Source organism: Rhinolophus hipposideros (genome assembly GCF_964194185.1).
Source record: "Rhinolophus hipposideros genome assembly, chromosome: 16".
NCBI classification, from domain to species: domain Eukaryota; kingdom Metazoa; phylum Chordata; class Mammalia; order Chiroptera; family Rhinolophidae; genus Rhinolophus; species Rhinolophus hipposideros.
Window position 1 is genome coordinate 24,716,590 of NC_138062.1, and position 24,417 is coordinate 24,741,006.

At 42.1% G+C, this 24,417-nt stretch overlaps 1 protein-coding gene across 3 annotated transcripts in view; it reads left to right on the top strand.

The window, feature by feature from the left end:
• The window catches only part of TMEM131L (transmembrane 131 like), a 142,597-nt gene extending 118,180 nt beyond the window's left edge, over positions 1-24,417 (top strand). For 2 of the 3 annotated variants that reach the window (XM_081077147.1, XM_081077149.1), the window contains 10 exons: positions 2,134-2,282; positions 10,640-10,764; positions 13,852-14,018; positions 15,108-15,290; positions 16,446-16,524; positions 17,358-17,440; positions 20,914-21,034; positions 22,073-22,164; positions 23,230-23,369; positions 24,011-24,417. In XM_081077147.1, coding sequence (XP_080933273.1) covers positions 2,134-2,282; positions 10,640-10,764; positions 13,852-14,018; positions 15,108-15,290; positions 16,446-16,524; positions 17,358-17,440; positions 20,914-21,034; positions 22,073-22,164; positions 23,230-23,369; positions 24,011-24,286 — 1,415 coding nt within the window. In that variant the 3' untranslated portion in view covers positions 24,287-24,417. The remainder of the gene's footprint in view (positions 1-2,133; positions 2,283-10,639; positions 10,765-13,851; positions 14,019-15,107; positions 15,291-16,445; positions 16,525-17,357; positions 17,441-20,913; positions 21,035-22,072; positions 22,165-23,229; positions 23,370-24,010) is intronic. The other variant, XM_081077148.1, reaches the window with a different exon arrangement.

The following is a 24,417-nucleotide window of genomic DNA, read 5'->3' on the forward strand; positions in this document are numbered from 1 at the left end:
TCCATTTTTTAAATGGAGTATATACTCATGGTATTTCTAAATTTTGGATATTGTCATGTTAGAATTTCTCAAAGATTTAATGAAGAACCTATTTTTAGAATTCTTTCAATTGTTTGCCCTTGGTCCCGCAGAAGGCATTACTAATTCTCTAAGAGTCTCTACCACTTTTGGGAACATAGGTTACTGTTGGATGTTAAATTTTGATCCTTCCTAAGAAACTTACTTTTGGTGCTATTTGTGGCCTGCGACAACTTAAGGAAATTCATTTTGTCATGAATTAAGGCTCTAGAAAAGTAATGTCATGTTTTTTGAGGGGAATATCTGTATTCTGTTTCATACTTAGGGCTGCCAGAATCCAAAGTGATGTCTTTATTTATGGCTTCTTTGTCAGTTCCAGACCCTATCTTCCTTGCCCTGGGCTATTTCTTTTACTCCTTCATAGTGCACGATAGGTCATTTTCCTCTGCAGGTGTCTTAACACCCAGTTTGTTTTGCGTTGTCGTGGAGGAACGAATGCTTCCTGAGCATTTTTATAGTTAGGAAATATTTATACAGTTTTCTGTTAACAAAATAAAAGTATGCTGACCGTATGCGTGTTACTTTAAAAATGTGTGTACCTTGCTTCGAGTGAGTTTAATTTGTAGTTTCAGCATTTCAGAATCAGAAGGGATTTGACTGCTCCTTTCATTTTGTGGTGAGAGACCTCCCTAGCCCCAGGTACCACAGCAAAACCAGTCCACTCTGGTCAGACCATCCTCTCCCCAGAGCTTGCAGCCGGCTTGGCTCTGAAATCGTTGCACTCTGGTCTTCTGAATCTTCCTCAGCTTGCAGAGGTAGTCAGGGAATCTCAGATAAAGAAAAAAGGGGGAGATGATTAAGAGACTTTGTTTCATATTAGGACACTGAGACCAGTTATTGTGGGATTCAAGTTGATTTGACTTGACTTTGACGTAAGCGATAGAAGAAGAAATACACTGGTAAAGGAAATCCCTTGAAGGAAACATGGAAAAATCGTGTTTCCAGAGGAGGTTCCTACCCACACTAACCTTTGCCATGTGATTGACGTCTTGGGTTCAGTTTTCAGCATGCAGGCACTGCTCCCGGGGGCAAGTGGGCATTCACTGTACGAGAAGGGCCTGCCTTGGAGCTGTTCATGTGTTTTCTGATGGTGGCCCTTTACGTTTATATCTGTTCTGGTTTCATCTTTATAACAGGCAGGGGAGGCAGAGAAGGTGGTAGTTTTGTTTTATAAGCAAGGAAACTGAAGCTCGGGCAGCTTAAGAGACTGACTTGGATCATAAAATTAGTTGAGGGGCTGAGTCATAACCAGAACCCAAGTCTTTACCCCTCTCTCTTCTCTGCTCTAACTTAAAAAAAAAAAAAGTAGTAAATTGTACATAACATAATATTTACCCTTTTAAATGATCAAGCTCAGTGGCATTAAGAACATTCATATTGTTGTACAGTTGTCAACGTCATCTGTTTGTAGAACTTTTTTTATCATCTCAAACAACAAAGACGCCCATACGCCCTCTCCCAGCCCCTGGTAACCACCATTCTACTTTTTATCTCTGTGAATTTTTAGGTCCCTTGAACAAGTAGAATCATATAATATATTCGCCTTTTTGTGTCTGGCTTATCACAGCATTATGTCTTTAAGGTTCATCCATGTTGTGCCATATATCAGATTTGCATTTCCCCCCCCACACCTTAACCATTTTTGTGTATACAGTTCCGTAGTGTTAAGTATATTCACATTGTTGAATCTTTTCAAGGCTGAGTATTCCTTTGTATGTATACTACATTTTATTTTTCAAGTCATCTGTCCATTGACATTTGGGTTGTTTCTACCTTTTTGACTTTTGTGAATATTGCCACCATGAATAATGGTGTGCCCCCCCCCACACAATTTTTTCTTGACCTCTTTTTTAAAGACTGTAGAACTCTTAATATAAGTAAGTTTTCACCTGTCAACAAAGTAAATTTCTAGAGCATTGTGGATGTCAAAACTAATTGTTAAGTCTAAATTTCATTAAATCAAATGCGATTGTCTGGTGTAGGAAAGAGACTTAACTATGGGGAACAGGAATGGAAATTACTAGCTAGACATTGAACCATTTTTATTTATTCAAGGGAATAACCAGCAAGTGCCTGTCAAGAATGAAGTAGACAATTATGAAACTTTGAAAAAGGTTGACACAAAGTCTTCTTCAGAAAAGAAGATTCACAAAGCATCTAAAGAAGACATATGTTCTGAGAAACAGAACATAACTTCTGTTGAGGTCTGTACTCCTTTTTTTCTTGCCTGTTAGAAAGAACAAAACCTATTTGGGGGGGCTTGGAATGCAAATACCTGTGTAATAACTGTACATGTGTATTTCATACTTTTGAAAGAGGATAATTATGATGCATTTGGATCCACAATGATAATTGGTGAGTTTGATGTGTTTAGAAAGTTTTACTTCCTAATTATACAGGAGATACTAAAATAATTTTTAGTGTGACGTCAGATAGCTTTTACTCTCAAGAGACGCTGTTCTGAAGCAAATCGGTTAACTCCTGGGTGAAGATGGTGGAGTAGAACCAGATCACATATCCCTTCTCTCCAGTTGTTAGTTACCCAACATCCATTTTTAGGCCATAATCTTGCTCAGTTAGAAGCTGAAGCCAAAATCCACAGGAGAGGAATGCCTTTCTAGCTCAGGTGCGTGGACCCTAGTACAACAGAGTCCAAGAAGGGAAAGCAAAGCTCGCACACTGCCCCCAGCTAGCTCTTTCCCTTCCTACTAGGATAGGCCACTGAAAACTGTTTGGAAAGCAGAACCCAGGAAAACAGACAGGTCCAGATGAAGGTGGGAAAGGTATTTAGGAGAATTTACCTACTTCACATCAAAACAGAGCTATCTATATATTAGCACAAGCACAGTGAAAAAAACAACGTTTCAATTATGCAAATATACTGTAGTAGAAATGACAGGAGTAGAACATAGAAGACAGCTAAAGATCCCAGTCTAGAAAACATCCAGTGACCTGAAAGAAACTCAGAGTACTTTACACTACAGACTATGAATTCAATCAAATGAGGACTTTTCAAGGCAAATTAATGCAGTAGGATGAGGTTAAAAGGGGTATTATAAAGCTAAGTACATAAGACGATATACTGCATGTACGGTGGCTGAAAATTGCATTATTGACCTCAAGGGAAGGCTTTGATGTTAGGTTGGTACAAAAGTAGTTGCAGTTTTTGCAGTTGTTTTTAATCTTTTAAACTGCAATTTCTTTTGCACCAACCTAATATAATCAGAGTGAATGTGAGGGAAAAACTTTAAGGGATGGAAACATTTAGAGAAAAGATGATAGACATGGAGACAAAGAAAAACAAAAACAGTACAGCATAAGAGTAATGATTATCTAAGTAAATGGCCCAACAAATGGATCAGAAAAGTAGGCGGAAATGCCGCAGGAGAACATTTCCCTGGTATGAGGGAAGAACTGGATTTCTAGATCAAAAGGGGACACTGCGTGCTCCAGGAAAAACTGATACATAATAATGGACATAAGTATATCCTGGTTACATTATTGATCTTAGAGCATAAAGAATTGTGCAAAGGCAGGAAAATCAAGAAACACAAACTTAGGCTTGCTTCAGACTTTCTAGGAGTACCTAACGTCAAAAAACAGTGGAGCAGTGTCATTTCCAACACCTTTCCTTAACCTTAGAGAGATCCTTAAGAAATTACTATATCATGTGAAGAAGAAACAATTATTTGAAAGTTGGCAGTTCCTTTGGTTCTGCTTCACTTTCTTATGTAAAATTCAAATACAATTGAGCTTTACATTTTTATTTAAAAATAACACATGGTCCCAGTGTTGTAAATTTTTCCCATCGTCGGTCCTGCCATCCTTACTGTGTTCGTAGAGAGAGAGTGAAAAATAAGGTTTGCCAATAATCAGTGGGAGACCCTGGCTATTTCTAAGGGGTGGGATTTTGGATGTTTTCTTTTTTCCTTCTTTATACTCCCGTGTTTTTGCTTAACACTTTATAACAAACATGAACTTTTCATTTAAATAAAATGAAAGTGATACAACATAGGTCTATCACAGACATTCCCAACTAGGAATTTGCAGTCCATTGACAAAGACAAGATATTTCTGTGTGGTCGGACACCAAAATTAATATTAGGTTGGTGTAAAAGTAATTGTGGTTTTTGCAATTTTGAACCTTTTAAACCGCAATTACTTTTGCACCAACCTAATACGTAATAGAAGGGATTTCAGAAATTGGAAAGTCAATTTCGGCTGCAGTGGATGTGAAAAGCCCCTAGAAGAGATGGAAACTTACACAGAGTCGGACACGTTGAGGAGGGAAAGTGGTCAGGCGATGCCTCTAAGCCTCATGGCATAATTGGGAGCATGAGGGAATCATCTGATTGAGAAGAAGCTTGCTCAGTAATGAGAAGTGTTGGGAGGAAAGAGACACAGCCCTACCAGATGGTGAAGGCCCTTGCATGATTATAAGTTTGGGTTTTATTCCCTAGATCTCAGATGGAAACACAAAATGAAGTAGGTGAACATCAGCAGTAGGAAGTGCTGATAACTGTAGAGACCTGGGGAATGCTTGCTTGCTAAGGAATTTCAGAATCAAAGTTTTGCAAGCACGTTTGTCTGAACCAAAAGTCTTTTGAGAGGATTTGGCCTGCGGGTGGTCAGTCTGGGGGCCCTGCTGCAAATTGTGGTACATGATTGAACTGGGGGGTGGATGGAGGGTGGATAACAAATGAAAACAATCTAGAGGTTGTTTTCACATTCAGTTTCACAGACACTGGCTGAATGCCTGTTTTAAAGAACCCGTGTAGTAGTTTAGTAAATGCTTGAGTTAATGTATGAATAATGTGTCTTTGGAGGATATTTTGGAGGCTGGGTTGGAGAGGGCAGAAATAGATACCACCTCTCTTCTTACATGGAAGCTGTTACTCTGCTAGGGTGTGATGTAGTCAAGACCTCTGTTCGGGCAGAAGCAGCGGGAAAGGATAGGAAGAGGAGATAAGACAGTTTAGAAGGAAAACACAACAGGTTTTCTTAGAACCTAATTGCATAAAGGAGAGGAGCCATCTTCTCTTACATCAAACTAACTCCAAGGTTTGTAAGATTGGGAGGCTAGAAAAATGATTGATGTCTGTCAATCATTTTTATGTCAGAGCAGTGCTGCATAGGGGTTAAGAGCGTGGGCTTTGCAGCCAGACTTCCTGGGTTTGAATCCAGCTCTTGACTTAGTTGCTCAATAACATTGGGCAAGTTATTTAACATCCCCATTTCCTCGTCTGAAAAACATTATAGCAATAATCTCTTGTTAATATAAAATACTGTACCTACTTCATAGGATTGTGAGGATTAAATAAGTTAATACGATCAGTGCTCAGAACAGAAGCACTAAGTACTGATGAGTACTAAGTACCAAGGACATGACAGGTATGACTGTGAGCGTTACTGACAGAGATGCCTGGGCTTCGATGTGAGAAAGTGTAGTAAACAGAGGGAGACATGGGACCAAAGCTTCCATGGCAAGTCAGGCTTGTGAGTTGGGAGTTGTCCCCGTGGAGGGTAGAATTGAAGGGTGTGCCTGAGTTCTCTGTGGTTTGTGCAGAGAGAAGACCCAGGGCGTCGGTCTGCACCATGGCCGACGTTGAAGCTGCAGAGAGCTTGAGGATGCGGTTAGCAGATACTCAGAAAGCTAGGCCCGATGATGAAGACAGGCATGCTTGCAGGGGCAGAAACAAAGTCCTTGAATTGGGGATGGGTGGGATGGATGGAGTTAGGAGACTTAGGGGTGCCCTGCGAGGAAGTAGAAACCGCTACTGAGATGTGCTGACGTGACAGCTTCACAGTCTTGTGTGCTGGGTGGAGAGGTGGGAACTTGTCCCTCCAAGTCCCCTCAGGCCACTTGGTGCCACGTGGTGCTGCTGCTGGCACCCATCTGCCGCCTGTGTGGGCACCAATCTCCCATCTCAAACTCAGCCCTCAGCTCCTGTGCCAGACTAGCTAGCCCGCAATGGATGCCCTTAGTTAGGGCAGTTTTCTTAATTTATTCAAGTTCTTTATCTTTCATCGTGTTTTTTCTCTCTCTCCCTGGAGCTCAGACATGTCTTGCGTTGGGTCCCAGTCGTTGCATATGTACGTCCTTCCGTTTCTGGTCTGTGAGCCTGTGCAGGCACCTGTCCCTAATGGTGGCAGCTAGTCACAGTCAGGGTGTAGGGACTGGGGGGGCTCAGGCTGTGCTTGGTGGTGCCAGGCTGTCCGGATAGTCAGCCAACATGGGTTTTCTGGGGCAGCTTGTGGGGCTGTCGCCTGTCATTTCTTCGCTGGTTGTGAGACTCACTCCCAGTTTTGTACAAGAACTCTCCTTTAAAAACCCATGCATGTGTGTACTTCCCATTTCTTTCATTGTTCGTTGGGAAAAAAATCATTCTCAGTAAACACATCCCCAAGTGCATTGCTCAATGTTTGTTTTCCTAGTACATTTTTAGGGCCTAATTTTGCAGCTTAGAAAATTATATAAATCTGTACAGTATATGGGGAACAATTCTCTAGATTTATTGGCAAAAAAGATTGAAGCCCAGATTTGGGAGCCACAAACTAAGTTTTGATCCTAGCCTTGGCTGTTTATTGTCTTTTAAGCAGATTCTTTTTGTCCTTAGAAAAGGAATTCGTAATTATTATAGAAGCATAAGGAAGGGCAGAAAAGATCTATTCAAAATGAACCTGTATTCTGCTTTTCTATGCAGATTTTTAAAAACTCAAGATCATTATCGCTGTGCATATCTAACTTGGTTATAATGTTGTAATTCTAAATTTCCTGATGCTAGAAATGAATGGGGAACTTTGTTTTCAGTGGTTGCATGACATTCCATCATTTAACTATGCCATAATCTAAACCATTCCCCTGCAGTTGGATATTAGAGTTGTTTGCAACTTTTTGTTTTCATAAATAATACTATGATGACCTATTTTGTTCTTAAGTCTTGCCAATATATCCTTGTTCTAGATTTCTAGAAAAAGAATGAAAGAGTATTAACTGTGGAAGGATCCTCACGTGTGCAGCCAGGCTGTTTTCCAGGAAGGTGGTAGCAATTTACATTCACGTGCATGGTATATGAGAACACTGGTTTTACTCTGGTCTCAGCAGCACCGTTTTTTGGCAAAATCTCGGTCCATGTGATAGGTGAATGACTGTATTCTATTTTTCATTTCAATTTGCATGTCTTACTAGGGAAAAGGGAGCATTTTCCTTCATTGCATTTTTTTTGGGTAAAATTCTAAAAAACACAAGTAAAAAAGCATCCATCCAAAATACTACCACTGAACAATTTTTGTATTACGTTATTCTTTATAAATTAAGAAGCAAATGTCTAACCTGGTTTCACTTCCACTGCTCAGAGGCAGACGCTGTCAGCAGAAACTTGCCTGCCAGCCCTTTTGCAGGTATAAACTTACAGGATAAACACATTTGAGTTTTTTAAAACCAAAATGGAAAGATGAGATACAATCTGGTCTAAACTTATGTTTCTTAAAACTATACTTCATTATTGAATATTTAGGTTGAACTCTTTTTTTTTTTTTTGGCCTTTTCTATTTTTTTTGTGAATTTTTATTTCGTGTCCTTTGCTCACTTTACTATTGAATGTTAATGTTTTTTTCTTCTTTCCTATAAGAACATATGTAAAGGTATTAACTCTTTGTTTATTGAATAGGGGTTACATTTTTTTTCATAATTTTCCCTTTCTCTTTCATGTTTATTTGCCGTTACTTTTACTTACTCATATACAGTGGCTGTCAGAATGACTTTGTGCAATCTGTGATGTCTCTTCTTTGATTTCTTTGCTTTTATGAAAGCTTAGGCAATCTTATTTCCCTACTCAACAATCACTTAAATTATACATTCTATCAGAGAGGTTCTAGAACTTAGCTAGTTCAAGTAATTTAATAATAAACATGGTAATAGCTAAGTCTTATATGAACTGCTTACTATGTGTCAGATAATTTAATCCTCACAACAGGCTTTTGAGGAAGACTCAGGAAACTGAGGCAAAGACAGGCTCAGTAACTTGCCCAAGATTACACAGTGGCTAAGCACGAGTGAGATTCACAGCATGAAGTTTGGTGTCCGGGACTGTTGTCGTAATTGCCGCTGTACATGGCCTCTTCAGTTCCCTGTATGTGATACCCTGTCTACCAGAAAGCACAGAACCAAATTGTCCCTTTATTCTTCCTCTCCTTTCTCAGCAAGTCTGTTGCTTCGGTTCTCTGTGTGCTTTCTCTTCTCAGTTCTATCTACTGCCTCCATTGCAGTCCTGGTTCTCCCTCATCCTCACTGCCCATTGTTTCTCTCTCTCTCTCTCTCTCTCTCTCTCTCTCTCTCTCTCCCTCCCTCCCTCTCCCTCCCTCCCTCCCTCCCTCCCTCCCTCTCTCTCTCTCTCTCTCTCTCTCACACACACACACACACACACACACACACACACACACACACACACACACTTTCACACGCACATATGGCCAAAGAAAAAGGCCATTCATTAGTTTTGTCTTCCTCAATATGTCGTCTGTCTTTTCGCTCTCCTGTCCATGCTTTCTTTGTCCCCTCCTGTGTTTTGCTCATGGACATTGCGTCTTGGTCCAGCATGTCCCCAATATTCCCTCTTCCGAGTATTCAGAGGTGATGATGCTTCTGACCACAAAGCCCACCTCTCCATAATCCTAAAATACGTATCCGTGTTTGCACATGATGACACTTGCAACCAGATTGATTTGAGAAAGGCAGCCAGGTGTCAGAGCGACCACTGACCAGCTCCCCACTCTGTCTTGACTACACTTACTGCTGATCCTTTATTTGTGTGTGACCCTGAAGGGGCTCAAAGGTTCAAGTACTTGTGTTCAAAAGCCTTTCTTGGTCCTTAAGTGGACAGGGTAAAGCAGGGGAGAAGAGAACATTCCCCCACCCCCCAAAGTAGAAATACACAGGGAACAATACATAAATAAATATGGTATGTAGCTAATGTTTAACTTTGGATCATGTCTTTAATGTGTGTGTCTGTTGAGCAGGAAACTTAAGCAATTAGTCTAAGGTCCTATAGACTAGAGTCCTACAGACTAGAGTCCTACAGACTATGTGTTTAACTTGTCATGTTTTTAAAATACCTTCAGTATCAGAAAAAAGTGATATTTAATGCATACTTATTTGGGAAAAAATAAAGGAGTATAAAGAAGAAAGCGAAAATCGAAAATCGCATAATTCCACCACATGCACAGTTACAATGTGTCTACTTTGCTCATGGACATTGCGTCTTGGTCCAGCATGTCCCCAATATTCCCTCTTCCGAGTATTCAGAGGTGATGATGCTTCTGATGATGCTTCATTGTTACAATTTTGTTTTATTTCTAGAGTTTGTTTAATGTAGTAAGCATACTGCTTTGATAGGTACATAAGACTTTCCACACCCCAGACATGTAACAGGCAGGCATCTGAAATGCTTTTATTTTTCTTCTTTCCAGTCATGTATGTTTTACTCAAGTGTATGTTAGAACTTCATGGATTCCTACTCTTGATTTCTGGACCAACCTTATGAAAAAAGGAAAAAGGAGCCAATCTTTGCTCTTTATGAAATGAGAATCCTAAGGGTCGAAAGGAAGGGGACTCTGAGTTAGGGGTTTGCTTCTGTGAGATCCCTAGAGCAGGCATTTTCCTCCGGAAAAAACCTGATACTGTTAAAGCCCTGAGGGTCTCAGTGTATGAGCTGCCATCACCTCCCCCTGCTCACTGTGCTTCTGCTTTAAAGAGGCAGCCTGGCAGAAGAAAGTGAAAGAGTAAATATTAGAAGACTTTAAAGACAAAAGCTACTTTAAAATTTTAAAGGACAGGGAAATCCCTCTCCCCTTGGGCCTGTTAATGGACCATGCCTAACCTTTAATTGATATATGTACACATATATATTATTTGTGTGTACATATATATATACACCATGCTAACTTAAGTTTTCAGAGCCACATTTAAAAAACATCAAGCATATTCTTGCCTTATACATTTAAATAGCTGAAACTAGTTTGGAGCATTCTGGGGAGATTTTGCTGTTCTCCTATTCATCTATAAACAAATAAAAGTGTAAACACACAAATTACTCCTAAGTAGAGTTTTTACATGGTTTTTCTTTAGTAGTAATTCATGTGAATTGCACATACCAAATTAACAGGTGAAGGTTGGAGGATTTATCGCTGCTGAAGGTAACAGCAAACTGACCATAAATTGCTAACAGATGTTTTTCCTTTTTCACCCCTTGGGAATTTTATAGGCAACAATTTTTTTTTTCTTTCTGCGGAGGTTAAGGGAGGTAGAGGAAGAAGGGAAATGAAAACAAACTAGAGATTGAGAACTGTATGTCTCAGTTTTCACTGGTGTAGGAACGTTCTAAATCCACAGAGTTGGTCTTCAAAAGTTTATTTAAGAAATCATAAACCCCCTTACTTTTCCAGATTAACTTGACCAAATTTTCCTATGCAAAACCCTTTAAAAAAAATCATAAGGAGGTTTTTTTAAATGAATATTTAGTCAGCTTAAACCTTAACTAAAAGTTTTCTTTTTTCTCTTTAGCAAGAAGATTCTTATAGGAAGAAGAAGCTTCAGGAGAAAAAAGAAGGAAATTTACCAAATATAAATTGGAGCAAAAATCGAACATGTAGAAAAAACAAGAAAAGGGGTGCTGCTCAGGTTTTGAGGTGTGTTATTACAATCCCTTTTAAATTTTGATGTTTTTTACTCTGAGTTTACATTTAGCTATTACCTTTTAACCTTACTTTTGTTATATTAGATACAGATAATATGAAACTGTAGATGTTTGTATTTTGAGATAAAAGCATGTTAATATATTTTAAATTAATATATTAATTTTTTTTCTGGGTATGTTTTCATTTGTTAAAAATACCTTTAAGTGGATCGATTTTTCAGATTTTCATTTTATAAAATGCTAAGAGCTATGGGAGGTTTTAGAGAAAAAGCATAAGACATCCTCTATGCCAGGACCTTTGTTCTGCCTGTGGAATGTGCGAGCATTTGTGAAGCAGGTAATACAGAAAACCACGGGGTACAGGCAGGTACTCTGTTCCTAGCTTGACCTTGACCCATGTGGGGTCCTAAAAATGAAAGAGACTAGTCACCACTCGTGGAAGCCTCGGTTCAGTCCTGGAGAACTGAGGTTCTTGAGGCTGCAGGTAGTGAGTTGACCAGGCGTTATGTGGTTTGCTTAAAGCCCCAGAGTGGGTCGGGGCAGAGCCAGAATTGGGACCAGTCTTCTAAACTGGGGCCTTGCAATATCACAACCTTTGACAACCTTGCTTCCTCTAGACATTTAGTCTCTTGTTAGTAAAATGAAGGCTCTGGAAAGTGTGTTATGTGGGAGTCCCGTATTTGCGAGTTTCCAGAAATCTCTCTCTAAACCTAATTTTATGTAAATTTCTCAGCTTGAGTTGTTTTTTTCACCAGGTCAGTAGTGTGTACATTCTAAGTTCAGTGGTGGGACTTGTCTGAATTTTGATTTCTTATGTTAGACTTGCAACACCAACACACACATGAGCCAACAATCTCCAGCAGAGATGCTCATCCTTGCGTTTTCCTCCCTGGGTCATGGATGGAGCTTTCCAAAGGTCCCTTGCACTGACAGTGCCCCCTTCCAGAGGGACCCAGTTTAGGAGACAGTTCCAGCTCCCTGGCTCCTGTATGCTGCTGTCCACGTGGTAAAGCCCAAGCCCTGGGCATTAAAGCCTGTTTCACCCAAGTCAGCCTCCATCCTCACCATGCTGGCTTTTTCTTTTTTGAGTTCTCCATCTGGAGATTTGTCTTTCCTGTGAGGTCTGCTAGATATTTAAGTACTGTCCAGTTCTTCTCTAGTGGCTCCAGATTTTCAGGGGAAAGGGTTCTACCTTGCTGTGTGTCCACTTGTTAGAAGGGAACTCTGAGCAACCTGCGTTGTGATAAGGCCCTCCGATGGGAAGCACGAATAGTGCTATTTACAATATCTGTCCTAGGTCCCAGGGAGGTTGTGATCTGGGGCTCGGACTCTGATTCAGCACTGTAACACATTCCCCGGCAGTTCTCTGTGTACCCTGTAGAGAAGGGTCAGCCAGCGCCAAGGGGTCGTCAAGCTTCAATTCAGTCCCCAGCTCATGGAGCCATCATCAAAATGCAACTATGAAAACAGAAATAGACTCGTTGTTAGTTTGTTGTTAATATTGAATGCTAATTGTTGATTGGTAATTATCCTTATTCTAGCTGAAATTATTTAGGCTAAATTATTTGAAAGTTGCAGTGCAGCATCCTCTAGAAAGGAAAGTTATATCTTGTATTCCTTCATGTGGATTTCCATAAAAATTTGATTGACTTATGAGGTCACTCTAAAGTTGTATATTTTCCTGATACCGTTTCCCCAAAAATAAGACCTAGCTGGACAATCAGCTCTAATGCATCCTTTGGAGCAAAAATTAACATAAGACCCAGTGTTATGTTGTGTTATGTTGTGTTGTATTGTATTGTATTGTATTATAGTGTGTTATGTTAGACCAGGTCTTATGTTATAGTCTCATATTAATTTTTGCTCCAAAAAATAATTTTTGCTTTCAGTGACGCATTAGAGCTGATTGTCTGGGTAGGTCCTGTTTTCGGGGAAACATGGTATGAACGTATATATAGAAAGATGTAAAATTAGAATAGAATTTCAGCAATTAAATGTCATGGTACATATATATTAAAAGCAGATTTCTGATATGCTAAAAAAAACCAAGTTCTTAAAATATGATTTTCAAGCAGCATTTAGCTAATCAGGATGTTTTGAGAACATGACGCTTAAGAAGTAGGTAGCTGTTGGATTGTCTATTTCCTTAGCTCGCGCTCCTATCTAAATACTCTTTCCCTTGAGCTGTCAGAAACCACTGGCATCACGTGCTACATCTCACGTATTTGATTTTTTTAAAAAATTTATTGGGGTGACAATGGTTAGTCAAGTTACATAGGTTTCCGGTGTACAATTCTGTAATACATCATCTGTATGTCACATTGTGTGCTCATCACCTGGAGTCAGTTCTCTTTACATATGATCTCCTTAACTACCATCTTGCTAATGTAACACAAGGACTGAAATTGGCCTGTGTGGAATAATCTGGGTGTGGCCCAGCGTTCTCTCCACATTTCTCTGTTAATATTTATAAAATTGTGTGACAGTTCTTCCCTCAAGGAGTTCACAGTCTAGTAAGAGAGAGAGTATTATTGGACTGTGAGCTCCTTGGGAGAAGGACTTGATTCTTTGTAGACACCGCCCTTTCCGAAAAATATGCGGCACATGGTAGTCACTCAGCTAAATGAATGAGTGAGGAATGAACGAGGAAAGCTTTATACAAACGCTCAGTACCTTCCCTCAGACACCAAGGAGCAGGTTCATCTGTTGCGAATCATGTTTTACACTATAACCAAGAACACAAGCCAAAAATCCTGAGCTCAGGTCCTGGACCTGTTGACTTACCACCTGACTCTGAGTCACTCATTTAAACTCGTGGAGTTTTATTCTTCTCATTGTAAAATGTGAAAATAGATCAAATGAGCGGCAAATTAATTCTATTTCTAAACAGCACAGTCTTTTTCTTTTGGATATTCCTCCTTTACTCATCATCTTCTCCCACCAGACCCAAAGAGAAGAGGTCTCAAGGTGTCCCAGAGGCACGTTTTTACCTCTAAAAAGTCTCCTGGAAAGCAGTATGTATGTATGATGCATGATAACATGCAGAGGTGATTTTTTTCTTTTTTTATGGTTCTTCCAGGTCTTCTGAACAGAGTGAATTAAAACTTGGGTGCAGTGAATTTGAAAGGTCTGAGCTCAGTGGGGATATCGATGTAAGAAACTGGTGTATACAGGAAACCTCTGGGGAAATGTGTAAAACAGATGCTGGCATTGGGAGAAGCTTACCTGCTGCACAGAGAGAGGCAGGTATGTAACCGGATGAGCTACAGGTGGTATTTCTGGTGGAACTCTTGTTTCCTCGAGGAAGTATCCAGTGTGAGAGAAATGGTGTCTTGATGACGTTATCCCATTGCAGGCAGCTAACTTACTTAGTAAAGGCCGAGTGGAAAGCTGTCAGAAGGAGATTAGAAAGCTAAGACTCTTTTGAGTCTGGGCAGGCCTCTAGTACTGCCCCCTCCTCCTTCCCACCGCCCCTAAACCTGGCCATTCTCAACTGTCCTCATGCAGATTGCTGAACGAATGAGTGTGGCTTGTTCTAAGGAACAGTCAGGTAACAATAGTGGCTGTTCTCACACAGCTGAGCCAAGTGGCTCCTGCAGGGCCACGCCACTGTCCCATGCAGGTAGACCTGGCACATCCCTAGGAGTGGGAGGTAGAGGGCACCCAATGCTAGGCCCAGGGCAGGGCAGAGCATAGCGGAGGCTAACGAGCCACCGAACTTAGCAGTCCATGTGGGATACGGAGGAGGGGAGGTGCAGTCCTCCAAACCAACACCCACGTTCCCAGGCATATGTCCACGTCAGTGCACACAGCCTGGCAGAGGTTATGGGTTTCTGTCTTTGTCTTTGGTTCATTCCCTCGACTTGTGTGTATCTTTTTGGTCTTATTGGAGGTTGTTTCCACCCACACATAAATAGTACTTTGAAGCTCATAGCGGATATCTTAATAAAAGAGAGGAGGAAATTACCTACAACGCTCCAGTCTAATAGAGTAGCCTTGGTTTTTTGATAGAAGTGTGTTATTCCCAGACCATTTTTAGATCACCATTAGCACTGGTATTGACTGAGCCCCAGATAAGTGTAATTGCCCACCGCATAGGCAGAGGAGACATAGCCTATCCCCCATGGAATCGTAAAGACCCATCATTAGTTTCAGTTAACGTCTTTCTTCTCATTAAATGAGCAGAGGTAGCAGCAGCAGACCCTGACATTGAACCTGGCCTTCTTCATAATTTCGCCCGTCTCCTTAGATTGGAAAGGGCATCAAGTTGAAAACTGTTTAAGTGAAACACGACATCCGTACGTGGGTTCAGCTCTTCTCTCTTCCTTCCTGTAGAGGGTTACTTCCAGAAGCCTGGGAAGAGCGTGGAGAAGTCCTGCTCAGACTCCAGCTCGGACTGTGGCAGCTCCTCTGGAAGCGTGCGTGCCAGCAGAGGCAGCTGGGGCAGCTGGAGCAGCACCAGCAGCTCCGACGGAGACAAGAAGCCGGTGGTGGGCGCCCCGCACTTCCTGCCTGCTGGTGAGTCTGAATATAAGCCCAGGCACTCCGGAATGGCCTCTCTCACCAGCCATGGTCTAGTCTGAGACCAGGGCACCGGTAGCCATAGAAACCTGGACAAAGTGCCCACGTGTGATTTCATGTTTTTCAGTCTTTTTTTTTTTTCTTTTTCATTATCGGCTTCCTTTCCCAGGAGCCTTACTAGTCATTGTTTTCCTAACGACCTCCATAAAATTTTAATACCACTGAGATTCACTGTAATCTGTTTATTAATGTGTACTGTGCATTAAAAGGTAAGATTTTTTCCAGCCCCCAAGAAACAAACCAGTCCTGCTCCTTTGGGGTACAGTTGAGAATCACCCACGTTGAGAACATAGGGACATGAATGAAGGTTTTGACAATAATGGGGCTGGTTTTCTTGGCCAGAGGAAGCTTGGTTTTCACAGCCTAGCTCAGCTCCATCCACTCCTGAAGACAAAGTTTGCCTAATGATGCTAATGCAGTATTTTAAAAAATTTGGTACTTAACATTAACCAAAAATAGAAGTACCACTTTTGTTTTGGGGGCAAAACAAAAATTTGATAAACTTTGATAAAAATTTGAGGGCTATGTAATATCAGGAAAGTGTCCCCAATATAATTAATGGTGTAAAAGATGAAAAAGGCAAAGTTCATATGAAGTGTGACCCCAATTTTATACATACATGTACACATAAAAGATATTGTAAGGAAATACCCCTAAATGTTGATAACGGTAATATAATTGCAGGTGACTTAGGTTTTTCTTCTTCAAACTTTTGTTTATTCTTACAGATTTTCTACAGTGAACATGTGTTAACTTTTATAAACTGGCGGAGTCTATATAGCAAAATTTCTTTCATCAGAAAATCCCTATTAAAAAGTTACACAATACTAATGGCTTCAGCTTTTTCTCCATAATTAAAACATTATTAAGCCAACATTCATAAATTTAAATGTTGCATCATTGAATCTTCAGTGAAAAGATAAATTATAAAAGACCTTAGAAAAATTAAATTCCTAAATGTATGAATATCATTTTAAAGTGAAAAATAAATTGCTCATTAGGAGTTAATGACATTAACCATCTGTATTATAATACATGATGTAGCTGAACTATGCTTGTAAAAACTTCTGATAATTTTTTGTTTTTATTCAGGAGACAGTGTTTCACAAAATGACTTTCCTTTGGAAACTCCCATCTCCTTGAATCTTTGTCATAACATCTGCAATCCCATGTAAGTTTTTAACTTTCCAGCTTTTACAGTATGTTTTATGCACTGCTCTTCCTGTCAGCGCGTTTCTTCTTGGTATTTGGTTCTGCAGGTTTAACATGAAAACTTTTTAAGGATGTGAGAAAGTAAAATCTGATTTTACTAATAATTCAGGAAGCAGAAGCCTTCCGAGTGAACATCGTTCATATGGGAGTGCCTGTGGCATCGCTGGTCATTTCCGTGATGTCGCCACGTTAGAGCGTCTCCCATCCTGAAAGTAGAAAGAAGAAACTGTAGTTATTAGAAGGATGGGCATCATCTAGCTTTTGCCGTGACTTGAAATAAAACTGAGCAATGATGATTTATAGGGAATTTTGCAAGAACCTAGTAGGTACTACATGTTTGCATGCACATTGTATGATGGTTGCTGCAGCATCAGACAAAATAAACAAGCACCTTTTACTGAGGGAGAGAACAGAAGGTACACAAGAAGGAGAGGGTTTCAGAGTGAGAAACGTAACCACGTTTCTTAGGTGCTGACACATGGTGAGAAGACAGGGAGATGTCATTAAAACTGAATTGGTGAGTGTGTGAAGGAAAAAAAACCAAACCTCAGCTAGGGGACAAGGAAAACTCTGTACGAATGGTTTTCATTAGGGGTAGAAAGGAAACTAGGGAGTAGCTGGTGGCAGGCAGATAAACTGCAGCTGCCCTTAGTGACCGAAGTTAAAATTGTTTTGTTGTTCATTAAAAGAAGACGTAACTGGATCTTGGGAATTTAATATTCCTCAACCCTTTTCTGGTTTCCTCGTATAAGAAAATCTCAGCAGACCTTCATTTTCTTGCTTTTCCCACAGAGACGTGAATAATCTCCCACAATACGCAGAGGTTCCCTGTCCCAGCCTTCCTGCTGGGGCTGCAGTCGTTGAAGAAGATAAAGGTAAGGCGCATCTTGCTCCAGACACCAGCCAGGTGTTCGTTCTCTGTGGCATTGTGTGCGTAGGAGTTTGAGAAGACAGGTTGGGTGGCGCAGGGCCATTGCCCCAGGGCCCTCTTCTCTAAGCCATGACACTGGGCTTTTGTGCAGTGGGAAGACACCTAGGGGCCTCTGACTTCAGCTGCCCCTTCAACATTGACCCTGAACTCCCTCCTATGGCCCTGACACAGAGCAAGGCCCCTTTAGAGGGGGTGACCACTGAGTTGAACCCACCTTTCCCAGTCTGAGAAGGCAGTGGTGAGGTCCGGTTGGAGAGCATACCAAGGGCAAGGTTCCCACATCTTAGATTCCTGCTGATTTTCCTGCCCTCTCCTCCTCCTCCCTTCCCTCCCCTTGTCTTAGAAGCCCACTAAGCCGGCTTCAGCATTCTCAGTGACTAGCCTCACTCCTGCACCAGGCCTGAGACCGGGAGCCTAGCCCCTGCGGCCTCTGCCAGCTGGTGGAGGACAGCAGCCCAGGAGCCTGGAAAGGGGCATGGGTCAGAAGGAAACGCTGGTCCCACCTGGGGTCTCTCTATGGGAGGTCAAATCCAGTCCCCCTCATTTTGCTTCCCTGTTTCGCTTCTTTACTTCGCTTTGCCCTTGTCTTATGTCTCGTGTTTTCTTCTAGTGCCTCCTTCCTACCTAATTAGAGTCAGGAGTTGTGGCAAGATAAGCCTGATTTTCTCTCTCTGTGGCACCGTTTAGCTCTAATGCATACACATGCTTTGCTTATATAAATTATGATGGTTTGAAAACTGCCCTGCACAGTGGAGCAGGTTTACTTTGAAAGCATAAGGCTTCTCTGCTGTTCTCTGGATACGTTTTAGACGTGCTGTCAAATTGTCAATGGAAATCATTTGCAAGTTGGATCTAATTACAAGTCCAGGAGAAATAAGTGTTTTCAATTCTTAAAAATCTTAAATTCAGTAATTGGCTGAGGCAAGATGTGGCCAAGGTTTAGATGGTACTACCTTTTTTTCTTTGACATAATAGAGAAGAGATAGGATTTAGTTAACAGGGAAAAATAAAAACTATGTCGGAACAGATGCACCGTACCGTGTGATTCTGTGCTTGTTATTTGTTGTCAGTGGAGAATTATGTTGTCTAGTGTCTTGGTCCACGTTTTTGTGTCTGTGTGTTTCCAGTGCCTTTTACCTTGTCCTTGTAAGTCACCTGTTGTAAAACACTCGTCCTTTTTGATCACCTGTTGCAATTGTTGGTTGGGTCCTCCAGTCACTAGAGAAATGACCCAGTTCAGAGTTACTGTCTACGAGGCATTGGTCCCACCCCTGTGGTGTTGTCCCTCCCCTCCCACATCTGCGTGCTTTCATTCTTGACCAGCTTCCCTTCCCCAACCCAGTGTTGCAGTCACGTCCTTGCCTCGTCTTCCTTTACTGCGTTGACCTCCCAAAACCCGTCGCGGCTTTGCCCAGTGCTCCGGCTGCTCTGCCGTTTTCCTGTGCAGACGAGCGAGACTGGAGAACAACGCACACACACTGACCGGCCACTCCGTAGGTTCAAGACCACTGGCTTCACGGGGGCCTGACTGCTGAGTGTTCCCCACCCACTCTTCTCCATGCCCACGCTTCCAGTACCACCTGCCTCCCTCTCTTAGCTGATCTGGGTTCCCGTTTCACTTGGAAAGAGAGAAGCAGTTGAGGCCTTCAGAAGGCGCCCATCTACTCACTACCGCCGTCGTGCCATTTTCTGCTCCCCTCCTGTTACAACCTGTTGAATTGTCACTGCAGCCTTCCTTTCCAAGCATACTGTTGAGCACGTTTCCCCATCCCTCCTCTAATCAGCATGCAAATATGCTGTATGGGGTCCTTCCCTTTATGCCCAGAGTGTGACCCTGGAAGCACTGCCATGTCCAGTGTGGTGACGGACCCAGGCAGCCGTGCTGGTGGTTGGGGTGGCGCAGCTTAACTCCAATCGGCCCTGTCAGACAGTGGGCCTTCACCAGGGGCCTCTACCTGTGTGGTTCAGAAGGTTTAATCAGAAGCCAAGATTCGTCGCCACATTTCACAGCCCCAAAGGGTCTTTACTCTGCCAGTCTGTAGCTTTCCAAGTGACAGACCAAACACGTAGGCCATTGGCAATAGCCTAACAGTCAGTGAAAACACAGCAGAGTAGGGGAAAATTGGCTTAAGCTACGAGAACCGCTTTGGGTCTGTCTCTTGAACAGAGTGGCCACGTTTATTCTTGGTGCTGCATAGCGGGTGCTGAGATGGACACGTGGCTCAGCGCACACCATACGGTTACCCCCACTGCCAATGCACCAGGCTCGGACATGTAGGGAAACCTCAGTGAATTGGGGCCCCGTTGATCCAGCAGCTTTGCTTTAGGTAGCAGAGAGGGGAACTGAGTTTCCCTAGGAGGATAGCTGCCATTCCCCCCGCCCTGCGTAAAGCTGAGATAGGGCTGGAGCAACGGCAGCTGCATGATCATCCTCGTGTTTGCATGTTAATTCCCCTGGGTTCCAAGTGTCACTGGAGGGACTCCAGCAGGCCCTGATGTTTGCATACAGTGTGTGTTGCTTTTCAGGAAGGAACCTTGAGCTCAGGGAACCTGTCCGTATCTTTAATAATAGGCAGTAAGGATAGTATCCCATTGCTCCAGAGGGCGACACCGTATGTTGCAAGGCTTTTGCTTAGCAAACACCCTTGCAAAGATAGTCTGGAACAAAAGCATTCAGGGCCTCTGTTTGCAAGATGTATAGAAATGCGAGAAGCCCGTGGAGACCTTTTCTCACAGCAGTGACTGCTCAGAACGTTCCAGCGGCTTCCCATGTGATCAGAGTAAATGCCCATGACCTCAGTGGGGGTCCGCCAGGGTCTGTTCTGTCTGGCTCTTAGTCAGCTCTGACCTCATGCCCCACAGCTCTCCTCTCACCCCCTCCTTGCTGGCCACCCCGGGATCCTTGCTGTTCTGAACCCACCAGCCACACTCCCATTTCGGCGATTTTCCAGTTAGCGCTGTTCCCAGTGCCTGGACAATGCCTGCCCCATACTTCCTTGGCCCACTTCTCACCTCATTCACTTCTGGGATGGATCGTATTCCCTCCGTGAGGCCTTTGACTGCTCTATTTAAAATCACTGTGTCATCATGGCACTTAGACCATCAGCCATGCTCTACTCCTTACTTTGTCCGTTGTCTGTCTCTGCTTACTTGTCTATCAACCTGTTCACGGCTGTGTCCTTGGTGTCTATACCAAGGCCTTGCAGAAAGTAGGCCCGCAAATACTTGTTGAGTCATTACAAGTACAAGAGTATATCTTACCGCTTTATATTCTGAAAAACTTCTGAAAGGGGATGGGAAGCGTTGTGTGGGTGATATGGGGGCTGTTTTCTGTAGGAAAGAGAAGTGGAGCTGGGCCCAGCAGGGAGGTGGGCTGAGGGGGAAGAAGGGAGACTGAAACCTCGCTCTCGTCCTTAGGTCTTTACCCACCAGGAGACCTGTGGCCCACACAACCCATGTGTGTGACGAGCGGCTTCAACTGCGCTCTGGAGAGTACTGTGCCCAGCGTGATGCAAGGACCGGCCCCGGTTCATAATAGGTATAGAGTCTCCTTGCTGACTGCTGCCTTCTGAGCCTGAGGGCTTGAAGTGGGCATTTGAGTTCCATCTGTTAGAGAATCGAGACCCAGGCTTCCTTCCCCAGATGCCTTAGCTGGGTGTTGCCGTCTGCCTTTTGGAACTGCGTTGTGATGTCGTTGAAAATAGCAAACCAGACATTGAGAGAAACCTGAAGGAAAATAGAAATAATATAGTTGATGAGCATGTCATTACTTTCCTTTTTTAAATAGAAAAGATGCGCTATTAACATACTAGAAGCAAAATTGAAAAAAATAATCGCTCGTCATTCCTACTCCCTAACAGAGCAAAGATTTCCATTTTTTTCATGGTATTAATCTTGAACATATTTGAATTTTTAAAAGGTCAAAGGATTTGAGTGTTGAAAAATAGTTATACAATGGCAGTCTCAAATTTGCTGTTGGATATTAATATGTCATTGAATTACGCAAACTTGAGAAAATGTTAATATCTGTGTTTAATCACAGAATCCACTTGAAGTTCTTTGGGGGGATGGGAGGGTGGAGTTCAGCTTATTACAGCAGTATTTACTTTCTTATTTCTATGAGAATCCAGTTTGTACCAGAGATCAAAATATGAGGAATCATAGTCTTTATAGTTGTGATTTACCTGAGGGGAATGCCGGCCTTGCTCTGAGTGACGGATGTTTCAGCCCCTCTGCTGTGAGCTAAGACATTTCTAGGTAGTTCAGGTGTTCTTCCACAGTGCTGCTAAAGCCAGGCCTCGGATTCTGTCTCTGGTTAAACATAACAAACCCGATGATAAAGGAAGGAAGTGTGCTCTCCGTCCGAGCTCTCCATCCTGCCATGGTGTGTCATTGGTGATGAGCGGGTAGTTAGTAAGTCTTTGATTCTGTGACCTGAGAAAGTATCTCTTTTATTTTCCAAAATTGAGGAGTTAGCAGTGATTAGGATACTGGGCAATAAAATTGGTTTCTTCCTGCTTTACTTGATCTGTTGACGTCCTGTTTCTGAAACGAGCCCTCTTATTTTTTTTTGTAGCAGTTTCATTGATTGGAATGCAACTTGCGAAGGCCAGTTCCCCAATATGTACTGTCCATTGGAATTGAACGATTACAATGCCTTTCCAGAAGGTAAAATCTATTTGAACAATCCCAACGCCATTCTTCTCTTCTCAGAAAGTCAAAGCAGGAAGTGTGTGTAGACTTAAGGCACTAACTATAGAAGAACGTACCTTTTAAAAACATTAGATCTAATTGATCTAATTGATATATAACATTAGTTTCAGGTGTACAATGTAATGATTCAATATTGGTATGTATTGTGAAATGGTCACCCCAGTAAGTCTAGTTAACATCCATCATCCTACTTTGTTCTTAATTTTTTTCCTGTAATGATAAACAGTAAGAGATACAAGATTTCCTTGATAAACTGGAAAATGTTTTTATTGTACATTGTAGTATGATCGTGATTTCTCATACTAGGGCCACCTTCTTGAGGAAAGGGATAAGTGGTATATTGGATATAATGTGGATTTTGATACATGTATTGCTCCATGCTAATCACAAGGGGGTGCTGTGGTAACTTTCATCCTGTGCTTATGAGTCGAGTTCATTATCTTCTGAGCTAAGAAGTGCTTGGTTACGTATTGCTTTTATCAATGCATATGGCATATATGCAGATGGCTGAGGTAATACTGGCTGAGGTAATTACCTGAGAGGTAATAGAAGAAAATTTTAAGGACTGGTAAGAATCTTGCCACTATTCAAATGTAGAGTAGTATTTTAGTGTATTCTGTATATTAGATTCTCATCAAATGATCAAATACAGAACGTCAAACTCAGAAGATGACCTTCCCCACTGAGGGCTTCCCAGGTGATGTATCTGACCGACAGTTTTAACCTTGAGAGTGACAGTGAAACAGCCCTCCTGGCCCACACAGAATAAATATTTTATGTATGTCTTTAGATTGTTAATATAGTAAGGCCTTGAAAATTTGGGGTTTTTGTGTTTTCTTTTTTTTTTTTTTTTTGAGAGCCCACTGGCCCATGTGGGAATCGAACCGGCAGCCTTCGGAGTTAGGAGCATGGAGCTCTAACCACCTGAGCCAGGGAGCCGGCCCTGTGTTTTCTTTTGGTTAAGGGAATTCAGTTCTCACCATAAACATGTTTACTTATGTTGACCCCTCCCATTTGTAGAAAACATGAATTACCCCAATGGCTTCCCCTGTCCTGCTGAAATTCAAACAGATTTTATTGATCACAACTCGCAGTCTACCTGGAACACCCCACCCAACATGCCGACCGCCTGGGGACATGCTGATCTCATCAGCTCGCAGGTGAGTGCTGCTGTCCTGCGCTGTGGCCCTGACACAGCTCCAGGTGCTTCCCGACTTGGTCTCACTTAGTTGTATCGTTGGGTTCGGATCAGCCAAAGCCTGGCTGGTGTCCTATCGATTGCAGAAGCCCAAGCTCGTCACCCTCTGAAAGAACCTAACGCATAATCAGACAGGCAGGGGCTTGCTGACATTGACATTCGAGCCACTTCCAAACTACACCAAGGAGTGATGATTCATAGATAAAATTGAATGTGGGCCAGGAAGCCTGCTGTGACACAGCTGCGTTATATGTGGCCCTGCTGACCTTTTCATTTGTGAGAAGAGATGGAATGAAAGTCTCAAGAAGGTCAATCAGTGGTCTGGTCCTGAAACCTTCCTGGCTGTGAATACTCTCCTCTGCTTAAAAGCCAGTGCCTTCCCCCTTTCACACCCACGTGGCACTTCTTTGTATAGGGAGAAGGACAGGTGACCTGTGGGTCTTTCCTTGGGTTTAATAACTTTCAAGTACTTAGATGGATATCATTGTGGTAGCCACTGGTATATATTCAACCTTGACATTGTCTTTCTAAGGTTTCTTTTCTATTTTTTTTAAATGTTTCTTTCTTTTTTTTTTTTCCTTCACTTTCTCATTTACACTTCAGCCCTACCTCACCAGCACCCGAAGCTTATCTCCAATGTCTGGACTTTTTGGTTCCATCTGGGCCCCTCAAAGTGATGTGTATGAAAATTGCTGCCCCATCAACCCCACCAGGGAACATTCGACTCACATGGAAAACCAGGCGGTCATGTGCAAGGAATACTACCCAGGGTTTAACCCGTTTCGTGCCTATATGAACCTGGACATATGGACTACCACAGCTAATAGGAATGCAAATTTCCCACTGTCGAGAGACTCGAGTTACTGTGGGAATGTGTGAGAATAATTTGATTTTTAAACAATGTGAATAAAGAAGCTTGTGTTTTGATGACTAGCGTAAACTGGTTCTTGAATTATGACATTGGTGGATATTTTGGCACTTTTATATGGAAATAAACATTTTTTATGAAA